General features: G+C 44.1%; 1 protein-coding gene across 1 annotated transcript; it reads right to left on the bottom strand.

The window, feature by feature from the left end:
* Nucleotides 1-1,741: 1,741 nt before the first annotated feature.
* Nucleotides 1,742-16,141, bottom strand: LOC145341268 (extracellular calcium-sensing receptor-like). Its single transcript, XM_080186193.1, has 6 exons — nucleotides 15,904-16,141; nucleotides 11,496-11,787; nucleotides 8,740-9,576; nucleotides 7,054-7,281; nucleotides 5,308-5,431; nucleotides 1,742-2,655 (listed from the first exon to the last, which is right to left on the bottom strand). Exons 1-6 carry the CDS (start codon nucleotides 16,113-16,115, stop codon nucleotides 1,742-1,744), a joined length of 2,607 nt encoding a protein of 868 aa, XP_080042319.1. The 5' UTR covers nucleotides 16,116-16,141.
* Between the last annotated feature and the right edge of the window lie 221 nt (nucleotides 16,142-16,362).

Genomic DNA, 16,362 nt, shown 5'->3' on the forward strand with positions numbered 1-16,362 from the left:
CACGGGGAGAACGTGTAAACTCCACACAGACAGTGACCCAAGCTGGGAATCGAACCTGGGTCCCTGGCACTGTGAGGCAGCAGTGCTAATGACTGTGCCATTGTGCTGCACCAGTTTCTTAAACTGCTGTGGCTCCTGTAGTATGGGTGAAGGAGTTCCAGGATTTTGACCCAGTGACAGTGAAGGAGTGGGGACTTATTTCCAAGGCAGGATGATGTGTGGCTTGGAAGGGAACTCACAGGTGGTGTTGGTCCCCTTTGTCTGCTGGCCTTGTGTATGTATATGGTAGAGGTCATGAGTTTGGAAGGTGCTGTTGAAGGGGTCTTGGTGAGTTGCTGCAATGCTTCTTACAGATGGCTATTACTGTTCATGGGTAGTGGATGGAGTGAATGTTGAAGGGATGTGATAGGGTGCCAATCAAGCAGGGCTGCTTTGTCCTGGATGATAGCGAGCTTCTTAAGTGTTGCTGGAGCTGCACTCGTGCAGGCAAATGGAGACTTGTGCCATGTGGATGGTGAACAGTCAATGGGGAGGCCTTTTTTCCAGTCATTGAACCTGTTTGTGGCTGTTAAAGGAGCCTTTTAAAATTAATTTACGCACGGCGCACTGGTGACAGCAGAGAGAAAACTTTAAAAAAATTAAGAGATTTAATTTACTAAGAATCTGACCATTCACCAATGAAGATGGGAAATGGATCTGTGTAGCTTTTTATAGACGTTTGCTCTCATTTAAACTCAGGTTGTTCACTGGTGTTGACTCAAACCTCAATAAAACACTTATTTTTTGTGATGAACGCATTATCAGTTTTGTTGATTAAACTGCACCAGGTCACCGCTCTTAAATATATCAAGGAGTACTTTGAAATAAATAAACAATTCCAAAAAACTGCCTGATTACAATTGTTTATCAAACAGTTCATGATTGACAATATGCAAATATATTTGAGTGCAGGCTTGAGCAAAACATGTTTGATTTTGATTTAAATTATTATTGCCACATGTATTAACATACAGCGAAAAGTATTGTTTCTTGCGCGCTATACAGACAAAACATACCGATCATAGAGAAGGAAAGGAGAGAGTGCAGAATGTGGTGTTACAGTCATAGCTAGGGTGTAGAGAAAGATCAACTTAATGCAAGGTGGGTCCATTCAAAAGTCTGACAGCAGCAGGGAAGAAGCTGTTCTTGAGTCGGTTGGTAACGTGACCTCAGACTTTTGTACCTTTTTCCCCAAAGGAAGAAGGTGGAAGAGAGAATGTCCGGGGCATGTGGGGTCCTTAATTATGCTGGCTGCTTTGCTAAAGCAGGGGGAAGTGCAGACAGAGTCAATGGATGGGAGGCTGGTTTGCGTGACGGATTGGGCTACATTCATGATCTTTTGTAGTTCCTTGCTTGCATTGGTGGTGTGCTGCTGCCTGAGATGGTGATTTGTCCAGGCTAGGTTAGAGGAAAGGATCAGAGAAGCCAATAAAGTTAGACTGAGACTTGGGAATGAAGCAATTTTTAAATCTCAGCCTTTTGGCTAAGATGAAGCATTAGATCAAACTCAGGAAGGGGTGCAGTGCCTCATCCTGTCATCTTTGATCTTCAAGAAAGGAAAAAAAAGTGCAGCACGGGAACAGGCCCTTCGGCCCGTCAACCAGTGCTGATCATGTGTTCGGATGTCTGATTGCACCCAAAGTGTAAAATCTACCTATCTATTGACCTATTTTTTAGGATTAAAATGATATTAAGATTGTAGTTAAGATTTGCCCTGACCTGTTTTATTCATCAGATGCTTCTTTGTATTATTTTCTGGTTTGAATAGGATTATGTAACATTTTGGAGCAAATATGCAGGCAAGCAGACCAAAGCTCGATGCCAGTATGGCAAAGATCTCGACAGCAACAGTGTATTTTCCAGGGGAACTAACGTAGGCTGGTATAAAAGTCAACCAAACTGCACAGAAAATCAGCATGCTGAAGGTGATGAATTTAGCCTCGTTGAAATTATCTGGCAGCTTTCGAGCTAAGAACGCAAGGACAAAGCTCATGCAGGAGAGAAAGCCGATATAACCCAGCACACAGCAAAATGCTGTCACCGAGCCCAAATCACACTCAAAAATAATCTTCTCGTTGTAATATTTGGTCTGCTTCACTGGGAATGGTGAGGACACAAGGAGCCAGACAACACAGATGACAACCTGGACAACCGTGCAGAGCAGCACGCTGAGGATTTGCTGCAGAGTCCCAAACCATTTCATCATGTTATTGTTGGGGAGAGTGGCTTTAAACGCCATCAGCACAACCAGAGTTTTGGCCAGCACGCACGAGATGCAGAGAACGAAACTGACCCCAAACAGTGTGTGTCTCAGCCGGCAGGACCAGACTGATGGCTGGCCGATAAAGGTCAGGGAGCACAGGAAGCACAACATCAAGGAGAAGAGGAGGAGGAAACTGAGCTCGGAATTGTTGGCTCGAACGATCGGAGTCTTCCTGTAATACCAGAGGATCCCTGCAACAGACACTGTGCTGGCTGTTCCCAGCAGCGATGTGGTGGCCAGTGTAATTCCCATTGATTCTTCAAATGAGAGGAACTCAATTTCTTTCGGGATGCAGCCATTTCTTTGTGGATTGGGCCAGTCTTCCAATGCACATGGGATACAGTTCAGTGAATCTAAGGATAAAATGACAATAATTTGCATTCATGTAACACCTTTACCATAAAAACATACATAAATGTACACATATGCATAGACACAGATTTACACACATACACACACACATGTACACACACACAGATACACACACACATACATACACGCACAGACACACACGCACTGCACACACACATACACATACATACACACACACAGACACATACATACACAGGCACACATACACACACAGACAAGACACACACACACACACACACATATTCACACACATCTATAGCAACCTTCCTTTGAGAGGCGTAATGAAAAAATAAATGCTCGAGAAAGATCCAAAGAAGATGACTAAAAATGGCCAATAAAATGAATTTTAAGGGAGTTCTTAAAGAAAAAGAGAGGAAAGGAGAGATTATCATAGAATCCTACAGTGCAGAAGGAGGCCATTTGGCCCATCAAGTCCATACTAACCACAATCCCCCCCAGACCCCATCCCCATTACCCTATGCATTTAACCCAGCTAGTCCCCCTGACACTTTGGGGCAATTTAGCATAGTCAAAGTGGCAACACAGCTGGAGAAGGTAGTCAAGAAGGCATACAGCATGCTTGTCTTCATCGGCCAGGGCATTGAGTTTAAAAATTGGCAAGTCATGTTGCAGCTTTATAGATCCTTAGTTAGACTGCACTTGGAAAATAGTGTTCAATTCTGGTTGCCACACTACCAGAAGGATGTGGAGGCTTTGGAGAGGGTACAGAAAAAATTTATGAGGATGTTGCCTGGTGTGGAGGGCATTAGCTATGAGGAGAAGTTGGAGGAACTTGGTTTATTCTCACTGGAACGACAGACGTTGAGGGGAGACCTGGTAGAAGTCTACAAGATTATGAGAGGCATGGACAGAGTAGATAGTCAGAATCTTTTTCCCAGGGCGGAAGAGTCAATTACTAGGGGGCAGAGGTTTAAGATGCGAGGAGAAAGGTTTAAAGGAGATGTACAAGACATGTTCTTTTACACAGAGAGAGTGGTGGGTGCCTGGAACTCACTGCCAGGGGAGGTAGTGGAAGCAGATACAATCGTGACTTTTAAGAGGCATCTAGAAAATACATGAATAGGATGGGAATAGAGGGATATAGTTCCCGGAAGGATAGAGGGTTTTAGTTCAGTCAGGCAGCATGGACTGAGCAGGTTTGGAGGGCCGAATGGCCTGTTCTGCATTGTAACTTTCTTTGTTCTTTGTTCAATCCAGCTGACCTGCACATTTTTGGACTGTGGGAGGAAACCGGAGCACCGAGAGGAAACCCACACAGACATGGGGAGAATGTGCAAACCCCACACAGACAGTGGTCCAAGCCGGGATTGGTTGTAAGGAAGGAATGGCAGAGAGTGAAGCTTGTGCTCTTCAAGGCTAGGCTGCCATTGGATGGGGCAGTCTGTTTAAATTTATTTGTGTCACAAGTAGGCTTACATTAACACTGAAATGAAGTTACTGTGAAAATCCCCTAGTCGCCACACTCCAGCACCTGTTCAGGTACACTGAGGGTGAATTTAGCATGGCCAATGCACCTAATCAGGATGTGGGAGGAAAGCAGAGCAACCGGAGAAAATCCACACAGACATAGGGAAAACATGCAGACTCCGCACAGACTGTGATCCAAGCCGGGAATCGAACCTGTGTCCCTGGTGCTGTGAGGCAGTCGTACTAATCATTGTGCCCTGGTGCAAGAGTTCAAGAAAAGGAGAGTTGAGCCTAACAAGGGCATGGTTTAAGGGTGAAAAGAGAACATTTTAAAGGGAATACTAGTGGGGGGCTTCTTCATGCAGAGAGTGGTGGGAGTGTGGAATGAGCTGCCGGATAAAGTGGTAAATGCGGGGTCACTTTTAACATTTAAGAAAGACTTGGACAGGTTCATGAATGAGAGGGGTGTGGAGGGATATGGTCCAAGTGCAGGTCAGTGGGACTAGGCAAAAAAATGGTTCAGCACAGACAAGAAGGGCTAAAAGGCCTGTTTCTGAGCTGTAATTTTCTATGGATCTATGCCTGCACTTTGTCTTTGTCTGGTGGAGACAGAGTCCATGAGAGGTATGAACAAGTTAAAGTTAAAAGGTAAATTTTATTTCTTAGTCACAAGTAAGGCTTACATTAACACTGACAATGAAGTTACTGTGAAATTCCCCTAGCTGCCACAGTCCAGCACCTGTTCAGGTCAATGCAACTAACTAGCACATCTTTCAGAATATGGGAGGAAACCCACACAGACACGGGAAGAACATGCAAACTCCACACAGACAATGACCCAAGCCGGGAATCAAATCCAGGTCCTTGGCGCTGTGAAGCACCCATTCTAACCACTGCCCAACAAACAAGACAAGAGGCAAGGAAGAGAAAGAAGAAGACTCTTGAAAAGCAGAAGACTGCTTTGAGAGAAACCATTCATTTGTTCTGCCATCCAGAACTTGTCACGGGTTGTGTCATCTGTGTTAAACTGCAAATCACTGCCTAGGTTTATTGACGGAGTTTACCTGAGAACTGAACAAGCATGGCCAAAATTAGTCTCATTAAAGTTGATTCCCAGAAAGCTTTGCTGCTGAATCCATTCCGCCATGATGGGGTGTACATTCCCCAAATCCTTACTCCAGTGTTATGGAGGGTTGATTCTTTACCTGTGTCATTGCTGATTTCACCATCAGGGCAAGGCAAACAATCAGAACAGCAAAGTGGTTGCCCTTTTGGAACTGCTTTCCTCGTACCGGGAGGACAACTGTCTGTGCACACTGACCGGGGGACCTACATTACCAACATGAGAAACACATGCATAAATGGTGAATTCTTACACAATTGATTGCCAATCAACACTAATTGTTCAGAGGATGCAAGGCTCATTCAGCCACCATCCACCTGCTCACTGATCTATAACACCTCTATTCTCATCTTGTGTTCAAGTATATTCATGGACTTGCTCCCTCTCAATCTCTGTAACCTCCTCCAACCACATCGCCCTCTTGTGGTCTCCGCATTCCTCCAATTCTGACCACTTTCATCACCCCCATCATTGGCGGCTGTGCCTTCAGCTATGAAGACCCAGAGCTCCGTAATTTCCTCCACAAACCTTTTTACCTCCATATTGTCCTCTCCTCCTTTAAGCCACTCCTCACTGTTTGTACAGTTCTGGTCACCCTATTATAGAAAGAATATTATTAAAATAAAAGGAGCGCAGAAAAGATTTACTAGGTTGCGACTGGAACTTGGTGGCCTAAGTTATAAGGAGAGGCTAGACAGACTGGGACTATTGTCCCAGGAGCATAGGAGGTTTAGGAGTGATCTTATAGAAGTCTATAAAATAATGACAGGCATGGATAGGTAGATAGTCAATATCTTTTCCCAAAGGTAGGGGAGTATAAAACTAGAGGACGTAGGTTTAAGATGGAAGGGGCAACTTTTTCACACAGAGGGTGGTGAGTGTCTGGAACAAGCTGCCAGAGGCAGTAGTAGAGGCGGGTACAATTTTGTCTTCTGAAAAGCGTTTAGATAGTTACATGAGTATGATGGGTATAGAGGGATATGGGTCAAATGTGGGCATCTGGGACAAGCCTACTGATAAAAACTGGCGGCATGGACAAGTTGGGCCAAAGGGCCTGTTTCCATGCTGTAAACCTCTATGATGCTTATAGTTTACTCTTTTGACCAAGTTTTTGGTCAACTCTCCTTCTGAAGGTCAGTGGCAACATCTTTTAATAACACTTTAGGATGGTAGAGGACTTTTTGAATGTGCTAATTTGGGATTCCAAAATGGAAGAGCTGTAGGCATATCAGGATATTTATTTAAAAACCCGGTGATGTGCACTATTTACAGTTTGTACATAGTGGGTTAAAGGGACGGAACATGTTCCCTCGGGGCTACTTGTCTGCTGCCTAGAATACCTGACACATCACTGCTTGGTGTTAGTGCTACATGATCATATACCTCATTGATTCTTTCTAATGATTGCTACTGTCGGTGTCAATATCCATCAGTCAGACTTGCTGCCCGCAGAACTTAATAAGAAGTCTCACAACACCAGGTTAAAGTCCAGCAGGCTTATTTGGAATCATAAGCTTTGGGAACATTGTTCCTTCATCAGGTGAGGGGAGGTTAGTTCACAAACATGGCATATATAGGCAAAGACATATTGCAACGTAATTACAGATTGGAATGTGAAGAATGATTGGAATGCAAGTCTTTACAGGTACAGACAGTGCGACTGGAGAGAAGGATAATCACAGGTTAAATCACAGGTTGATGAAGGAGTTGTGCTCTGAAAGCTCGTGATCCCAAATAAACCCTGTCGGATGATGTTGAGAGACTATTTATTGTGCCCACCCCAGTCCAACACCAGCATCTCCACATCATGCAGAACTTGTGAGCTTACCATCTTTTGATTATTGTGCCAGATAATATTTCCTTCATTTATCAGGAGGTCGTGCCCCGAGCCCAAAGCAGCATCAAACCTGCCGACTTGAACATACTTAATGGAACCATCTGCGTTTTGGTGCCAGTTGATTATATCGTATGACGCAAGGGGATCCCCATTCTCATCGAAATAAATCTCTTCCCCAGACTTAGTGGAGTATCTCACCTCTTTCAGATAATGGAGCAGCTTTGAAAAGATTAGAATACAGGTGAAAGGTTATCCTGAAGCATTGGAACTTATAATGTTGTATTTATAATTGCAGCAACATAACCATATCTAACTGTATCTGCATAAATTATAACCATATGTTGCACTGTTACATTACATGCTAAATAAATGTTAAGAATTTCATTATATAATTTGATTTTCCCTGGTGAAGATGATAATTCTATCTTTGTGTCAGGGACGGCACAGTGGCATGGTCGTTAGCACTGCTGCCTCATAGCGCCAGGGACCTGGGTTTGATTCCCAACTTGGGTCACTGTCTGTGCGCAGTCTGCACATTCTCCCTATGTCTGCGTGGGTTTCTACCGGGTGCACTGGTTTCCTCCCACAGTCAGAAAGACATGCTGGTTAGATGCCTTGGCCATGCTAAACTCTCCCTCGGTGTACCTGAACAGGTGCCGGAGTGTGGTGACTAAAGGATTTACACAGTAACTTCATTGCAGTGTTAATGTAAACCTACTTGTGACACGAATAAATAAACTTTAACTTTCAGCAAGGTCGTTTCATATAACCACACAGACATGCAAAAGGACATCTCACAATTTTATCTCTTCCTTTTTTAAAAACACAGTACAATTTGGCTTCCACATGTCACAACTGATCCCATAAGGTTAAGTGTTAACACTCAACAGTGGGAAGCATTAAAGCCAAGACCATTCTAACGGTATTCAGACTTGAGGTCAATGGATCTTTGCACGGTCCGTGTCCCACCCGCTATGATTCCCTTGGCAGGCGGGATGATAAAATTCCCCCTGATGTTTATTCCCAGTGAAAATTTAAAATATTGACTCATTCTTTTTCACCTCATTAACCTGAAAGGGGCTGAGGTGAGTGGCCTGTTGTGTTATCTCTATTACTGTCATATATCAGATCACATTAGCCAACACAGATAAGGCATTGATATTGGTTCTCATCTGCTCAGTTCCTCATTGGCCAAGATGGGTGTGGTAACTTGATCGTTGTAACAATTGTCAGTGAAAAAGGACAATAATTGTCACATAAATTATATTAGCAGCTGGACAGAAACACCCTCGTGATAAACCATAGAACCCTACAGTACAGAAAGAGGCCCTTCGGCCCATCAAGTCTGCACCAAACACATTCCCACCCAGGCCTACCCCCATATCCCTACATATTATACCCACTAATCCCTCTAACCTATGTATCCCTGGGCACTAAGGGGCAATTTCTTATCATGGCCAATCAACCTAACCCGCACATCTTTGGACTGTGGGAGGAAACCGGAGTACCCGGAGGAAACCCACACAGACACGAGGAGAATGTGCAAACTCAATACAGACAGTGACTTGAGCTGGGAATTGAACCCAGGATCCTGGAGCTGTGAAGCAGCAGTGCTAACCACCGTGCTACCCACAATAAAATTATGTGAATTTTTCCAAAGAGTCTCAAATCTCTTACCTGCCATGGTTTGAAGTTAAAAATATTAGTGCAGGTGTTATTTGGTAGTGAGCCACTGGTATTTTTGCACGAGTTGAGATTATTGAGGGCGTGAGCTATTGTATATACAGCTTTATACACATTGTAGGAAACTCTCAGTTCAGACACATCTGAATATATGCTGTACGTATTGTTTAAATCCTCTGATCCTGTACATGGCCTGTGAGTGGTTGTTGACGTGTTAATTCCTTTAGTGGTATCTGATGTTCCAAGGGAACAATTAAATGTTCTTTCCCACAGTTCTTTCACAAAGAGATTATTTGGAGTTTTGAAAGGATGCACTTGAAGAAGGAAACCTCTCAGGCCTGGAATTTCTGCTCTGTGGATTGCGAATCCTATTGTCCCGCTCAAAGAGAGGAAATTTTCTTTGGTGGCAATCAGAGCAGAAGTAACCCAGGCCTCACTCGCTATCCATTGCCTACCAGTGATGTTTTGCTCTACAACTTCTCTGATTAAAGGGTACGCATCTCCCTCAATGGCAAACATGACAATAACCCGCGCAGTTGATGTCCTGATAGTCTCTGTTATTTGAAGTATCTTTTGCCTGGAGTATATTTTTGGAAGGACTTCAGTGAAAGCAATGCAAACACCAAGTTTTCTGACTTCGTCGCTGAATGCTTGAATTCCGTTATGGCCGTAATCATCATCTCCTGCTATCGATCCAACCCAGGTCCAGCCAAACCTCCGCACCAGTCGGGCAACACCCTGAGCCTGATGGGCATCGCTTGGCATTGTTCGGAAAAAGGCTGGGAACTTATTCCTGTGACTTAGACAGGCACAGGATGCAAAGTAGCTGACCTGGAACAAATCAACAAAATATATTTTAATTTAACGCTGAAAAGCTCATGAATGTCATGAAAACACAGAATGATGCAATGCAGAAGGAAGCCATTTGGCCCATCAAGCCTGTGCTGTTCTGCTAAAGAGTTATTCAATTAATTGCACAGCCCTGCACATTCCCCAAAGCCCTGGTTATCTTTTTCTTTTCCAAGTCCTTACCCAATGCCCTTTTGAATGTTGAGGTACAGATCAGTCATAATCTCACTGAATATAGAACAGGCTTGAGAGACAGAGTGGTCTCAACCAGTTCCTATGTCAGAATCGTACGGGTTGGAGAGTTAATTTCACCTTCACTGCCTAGATGGTCAACAGGAGAGACAGATTGAATGCTAATTGTAGAGCTCGCATGTTACTGGCTCTTTTCTGAATGGTGAAAAATGTCTTAATGTCTCCTAATTCTGATTGAGGTGACTTCTGATTACAGCTAAGAGGATAAAGGGAAAACTAAAGGAAAACCTCTGCCTTGATTCCGAATTTGTGTTCCACCCTCTGGGGTGGAACACATCCAACATTCTTGGTGACATGGTCAAAGTGGACAAAGTCCAAAGATGTGCAGGATAGGTGGATTGGCCATGCTAAGTTGACCCAGTGTTAGGGGGATTAACAGGGTAAACGTGTGGGGTTGCAGGAATAGGGCCTGGCTGGGATTGTTGTCAGTGCAGACTTGATGGGCCAGATGGCCTCCTTCCACACTGTAGGGAGCAAAGAACAAAGAAGAACAATTCGATGATTCTATGAAAAGTGGTCAACGTGTGGAGAACTGGGGCAAGTTGCCATCTTGCCGTCCTATCACACATCATGACACAATATTAATGTCATTCCATGTGTCAAAATTGATGATTGCGAGAACGACATGCATTTATGCACAATGCTCCGGCTCCCCCCCCCCCCACAATGTAATAACATGTCCCAAGGGGCTTCACAGAATCAACATTAAACAAAATCTGATCTGAGCCACTTAAGGAGATATTAGAACAAAAGAGCAATGCTTAGTCAAAGAGGTAGAACATAGAACGTGGAAAAACGACAGCACAAACAGGCCCTTCGACCCACAAGTTGCGCCGAACATAACCCTACGTACTAGGCTTACCTATAACCCTCTATCTTATTAAGTCCCATGTACTTATCCAAAAGTCTCTTCAAAGACCCTATCGAATCCACCTCCACCACCACTGCCGGCAGCCGATTCCACGCACCCACCACCCTCTGAGTGAAAAACTTACCCGTAAGTTGTAATCAGTACCTGTAAGGAGGTAAGAGAGATAAAGAGGCAGAGAGGTGAGGGGGTGGGGGTGCGGTGGTGGGCGGGGGGGAGGTGCAGGAGGAGGTGACATCTAAAAGCTTAAGGCTTTGGCAGTGGAAAGTAAGATTGCCGATGTCAGAATGATTAAATGCGAGGATGTTCAAAAGGCCAAACTGGAGGAGCCCAGATATCTCAGAGGGTGAAGGGGCTGGAGGAGATTACGGTGATAGGAGGGGCTGATACCCGAGAGGGATTCGAAAACAAGGCTAAGAATTATAAAACTAAGACGTTGTGGACTTGGAGACAATGTATGTTCACGAGTGCTGGGGGTGGTGGGGGAATGAGGTTTGGTGCAGTTTCAGGTGGAGGTAATAGGATTATCGATGAGCTCAAGTTATGGGAGGTCAGGAGCGAATTGATATTGTTAGGTTTCGTGGTAATAAAGGAATGGAGGAGGGTTCCAGCAGCAGAGAGCTGAGGTAAGGATAGAGTGGACAATTAATGCGGGAACAGGCAGTCTTGGTGCAAATGTGTGATCGGGGTTGTGAATACTCTGGGTCAGCCTCAGACAGGCGGAGGAAGCTTCTGTTCAGTTTTAGATGACAGGCTGCAGCCCTTAAAACTCACAACCTACCATAGGGATTCTGAAAGGACCCAGCGTGCTTTGTATAATCATGGACTGTGTTGATCCCGAGTCTCCGACAATCACAGGGAAGGAAGAGAGCCCCTCACAGTCTTGGCCGGATAATCCCTCGTTCCGACCACTGGTAGATGCCAAGGCTGCCCGGAGAGACTGGGTGTGTGTCGCACAGGTGTCAAAAATCTGATAACCCAGCTTGATGTTTGGAAGAAGCATTTTGTCTTTGTTTATTTCCTGAATCGCGAAGACCATTGTCTGCACCCAACGGAATGATCTGAAATCAAAGCTGAGAATAGAGGCTCAATGATCAGAGTTGAGTTCATTCAGCAAAATAAGCAGAAGTTAAAGGGTGGAAGTTTAACATGCTGCGTAAGTATAAATATGGAATTGTGAATGTTTCAGATATCAAAACTGCTTTATTTCCTTTTCCTTTCCAATATGAGAAGTCACTTCAGGGTTAGTTTACTCAGGACAGGATTTTATCCCCCCCATTCCCAGTGGTGAACTGCCTCTTCCAGCAGAACACACAGGCCAGAAAACCCCACCCTCTGTTTCTCTCTTCACTGATGCTGTCTGATCTGCTGAGTATTTCCAAACTTCTCTATTTTTACTTCAAAAGTACTTCATTAGTCTACAAAAAACCTTTTTGAATATCATGAGTTCCCGAAAGCTGCCATACAAATGCATCCAGTGGCTCTGTCTACGCTTCCCGCTGGCTCAGAAAAGCAGCCAAAATAACTAAGGACCCCACGCACCCCAGACATTTTCTCTTCCACCTTCTTCCATTGGGAAAAAGGTACAAAAGTCTGAGGACACACACCAACCAACTCAAAAACAGCTTCTTCCCTGCTGCTGTCAGACTTTTGAATGGATCTACCTCACATTAAGTTGATCCTTCTCTACGCCCCATTATAACACTACTTTCTGCACTCTCTTTTTTCCTTCTCTATGTATGGTATGCTTTGTATAGTGCGCAAGAAACAATACTTCTCATTGTATACCAATACATGCGACAATAATAAATCAAATCAAAAAGATTTTCTATCTTTCTCAGCTGAAATCTTGGGCTGAATTTTATGGGTCTGTTATAGAAAGGTTGGGGCAGGACAATGTGGCAAACCACTCAAAATTCCAGTGGCTTCAACAGGATCGGAGAATCCAACTTGCAGAATATTCCCTCCCTTATGTTTGGCATGGATAGATACAGATTTCCCTCTGCTCCTTAAAGTACCTCCACAGAGAATCCTCTCTTGCACCAGCTTATAATTTTGCCTTTACAGACCTGCACATCTTGTGACCTTTCTGAGAACGTAAACCTAATGCCGTTGCACCACTCTGTAACTCCACTCTACATGAAATCCCTTCCATTCCTGAAGGCATGGTGGCACAATTGTTAGGGAGCAGCATGGAGCCAGAATGGTTAGCACTGCTACCTCTCAGCGCTGGAAATTTGTGTGGAGTTTGCACATTCCCACCTCCCTCATTCCCTGGTTTCCTCCAGTTGCTCTGGTTCCTCCCACAGTCTGAAAGATGTGCTGGTTAGCTACTCTTGGTCATGCTAAATTAATCATTAGTGTCAGGGGGAATAGTAGAGTAAATAGACAGGGATAGGCCCTGGGTGGGATTGTTATTGATGCAGACGCGATGGGCTGAATGGCCTCTTTCTGGACTGTAGGGATTCTATGATTTCACTATCTCCAAGATTCAGTTCTAAGTGCTCAGGATTCCCTTTGGTACCGCAAATAAATAGTGTCGTTTATCATCTCAGGATGTCCCAAAGCACTTTACAGCCAAGGATACGTTTTAGAAATGTGATAATATAGGGGATACGGCAGCCAACTTTCATACAGCAAAATCCCTCAAACAGCAATGGCCAATTTAACTTTCTTTTTTAGTGATGTGATTTGATAGGTGAATATTCGCTAGGGCACTGTAAGATATTTATTGTTCTTGTTTTAACAATGCTGTGGGATCTTTTACAATCAGAAGTCAGCACCTCTGAAACTGCAGCATTCTGTCAGCTCTGACACCGAAATGTCAGCCAGGTTACCTGCTAATGTGTTAAGAATGAGTCATGAACCCATAACTTTTTGACTCAGAGATGAGCAAGCTACCCAGTGAGCCATGGCTGTTTCCTGACATAGACTCCTTGATATGTAGCCAGAACAGTTAAAGGACAGAAAATGCTGGAAAATCTCTGCAGGTCTGACAGCGTCTGTGGAGAAAGAGCAGAGCTAACGTTCCTTGGGTCACCTAGACTCGAAACTTTGCTTCTATTCGCTCTCCACAGATGCTATCAGGTCTGCTAAAATTTTCCAGCATTTTCTGTTTCTGTTTCAGATTCCAGCCTCCACAGTATTTTGACTTTAGTTAAAGGACAACATGTTTTCTGACTGTAGAGAGTGTCATACCCGAAGCAGATCTTGATCTCAGCCAATCTCAGGATGCATATTTTCCAGAGGGGCTTACTGGGCAACAGGGTGGCATAGTGGGTTAGCCCTGCTGCCTCACAGTGCCAGGGAGCCGGGTTCAATTCCCAGCTTGGGTCACTGTCTGTGTGGAGTCTGCACATTCTCCCCATGTCTGTGTGGGTTTCCTCCATGTGTTCCAGTTTCCTCCCACGGTTTGAGAGACATGCTGGTTAGGTGCTAAATTCTCCCTCGGTGTACCCGAATAGGCGCCAGGGTGTGGCAACGCAGGGATTTTCACTGTAACTTCATTGCGGCATTAATATAAGCCTACCTGTGACACTAATAAATAAACTTTAGATTGCTAAAAAGCACCAGGGAATCTTGGCTGATTTTCCTTTCCCTGGTCCAAAGGCAACAAGGGTAAGGGTAACAAACTGACAGATGCCTCAGCTGAAATCAGCAAGAACTAAAGCTTCTTGATTTGTGTACCTGAGCACCACAACAGATACTGCATTATGTGACAGATTTCCTGTTAACCATCAAACCTTCCATCATCGAATAAACATTTCCACATTTAATAGCCATCATTGCATTATCACAAAAGAAAGTTATAGAATGATGCAGCATCGAATGAAGGCATCCAGTCTATCAAGCCTGAGCTGTTTCTCAATTGCTTTTTCGCCATTGCAGTATACATTCTGTTCTTTCCAAACTAATTCTAATTCTCTGTTAGTGTTGCATCTGATTCCACCACCATGAAAAGCAGAGCAACCCAGTGTAAAACAACATGTTTCCTCACGATATCTGTTCTCCTTAGCCTATCATTATAAACCAGTGAGTTCCAGCTATCTAACAGACATTGCATTTTTTATTAGAATGTGCATCATTGAATTGACAGAACATTGCCTGATAGATTGTGTGTGAATTTCAAGTCGAGTTTATTTATTATCACAAGTAGGCTTTCATTAACACTGCAGTGAAGTTACTGTGAAGATCCCCTAGTCACCACACTCCAGCTCCTGTTCGGGTACACTGAGGGAGAATTTCGCATGGCCAATGCACCTAACCAGCACCTCTTTCAAACTGTGGGAGGAAACCGGAGCACCCAGAGGAAACCCATGCAGACACAGGGAGAACGTGCAAACTCCGCACAGACAGTGACTCAAGCTGGGGATCGAACCCAGGCCTCTGATGCTGTGAGGCAGCTGTGCGAACCACAAAAGCAGCTTGAGGGAGAAACACTGGCTTATAAGGTGAGCTAAAAGAGGGGAAATTCCAGTTGGCTTTATTTGTCTAGGAATGCTTAACACTCTCCCTGAGTTTTCACTGTTAGTTTAGTGTAGGCGTAACCCAAGCATGTTTGGTGCATCTATTAAACTGCTTCACTGAGGAACTATGTAAGTAAGCGAGCTGAGAATCATGTTAGTGGATTTCTCTCCATTCGTTCTTTCAATTCAGATCATAATAAAAATAGAAAATGTAAAGCTAAACTAGCTGACATCTGGTTCAAACTGTCTCAAAACAATTTCATTCTTTTTGTAAAGCTATTAGATACAAAATTATATCAAAACATTTAACAGAAGAATATTGTGAGCAATAGCTAGGAAAATAAGAGGCAGCATGGTGATGCAGTGTTTAGCACTGCTGCCTCACAGTGCCAGGGATCGGGTTTGATTACTGGCTTGGGTCACTGTCTGTGTGGAATTTGCATGTTCTCCCCATGTCTGTGTGGGTTTCCTCCAGGTGCTCTGACTCCCTCCCACAGTTCGAAAGATGTGCTGGTTAGGTGCATTGGCCATGCTAAATTCTCCCTCAGTGTACCCCAACAGGTGTCAGAGTGTGGCGACTCGGGGATTTTCACAGTAACCTCCTTGCAGTGTTCACGTAAGCTTATTTGTGACACTAATAAAATTAACTTTGTCTAAGATGTTAATTGTACAGTCGGACAAAATGCTTGTTTTCACAGGCACTGTAGTCGAGTGCAGACTTACCCCTCACATTGTGGTGTCACTGCCTTCACTCGGAAGGATGAATCTGGCTGGATTATTCGGTAATGAACTGGAAACAAACCGGCCAAGATCACATCTCCATCCTCAAAGACCGTGGAGAGATTAAACTTTGCTCTAAGTTTGCAGCGGGGAACTGCAGCCACAAGAGCTGGGAGCAATAAAGCGAACAAGGCTGGAAACAAAGGCACTGTCATCTTGCCTTCACCTGGCTGTGAGAGGAGGGGGGGGTCTTTCCATTTATATAGAGAAACAGTTACCACTAAATTCAAAGAAAGCTGTGGCATTTCCCCATGGCCAGGTGAAGGAAATATAACCCTAATCACCTTTGAGAATAACCAACTAATAAAAAAGGCACAATTAAAGTCTACCGACTCTCAAGCCAGGGCACGATCTATATTAAGGCATAAGGACGATACATGCATTTGGAAAGATAAAAATTCC

This window comes from Carcharhinus amblyrhynchos, chromosome 3, assembly GCF_965287045.1.
Source record: "Carcharhinus amblyrhynchos chromosome 3, sCarAmb.v2.hapA, whole genome shotgun sequence".
Classification (NCBI taxonomy): domain Eukaryota; kingdom Metazoa; phylum Chordata; class Chondrichthyes; order Carcharhiniformes; family Carcharhinidae; genus Carcharhinus; species Carcharhinus amblyrhynchos.

Bases quoted from the DNA above. Each gene is read 5' to 3' on its own strand.
- LOC145341268 (XM_080186193.1), bottom strand. From the start codon at position 16,115: ATGACAGTGCCTTTGTTTCCAGCCTTGTTCGCTTTATTGCTCCCAGCT. The intron at 11,788-15,903 runs GTAAGTCTGCAC...CTCTATTCTCAG, and splicing joins GTGACACCACAATGTGAGGG to CTTTGATTTCAGATCATTCC. The intron at 9,577-11,495 runs GTAGGTTGTGAG...GATTTGTTCCAG, and splicing joins GTCCTTTCAGAATCCCTATG to GTCAGCTACTTTGCATCCTG.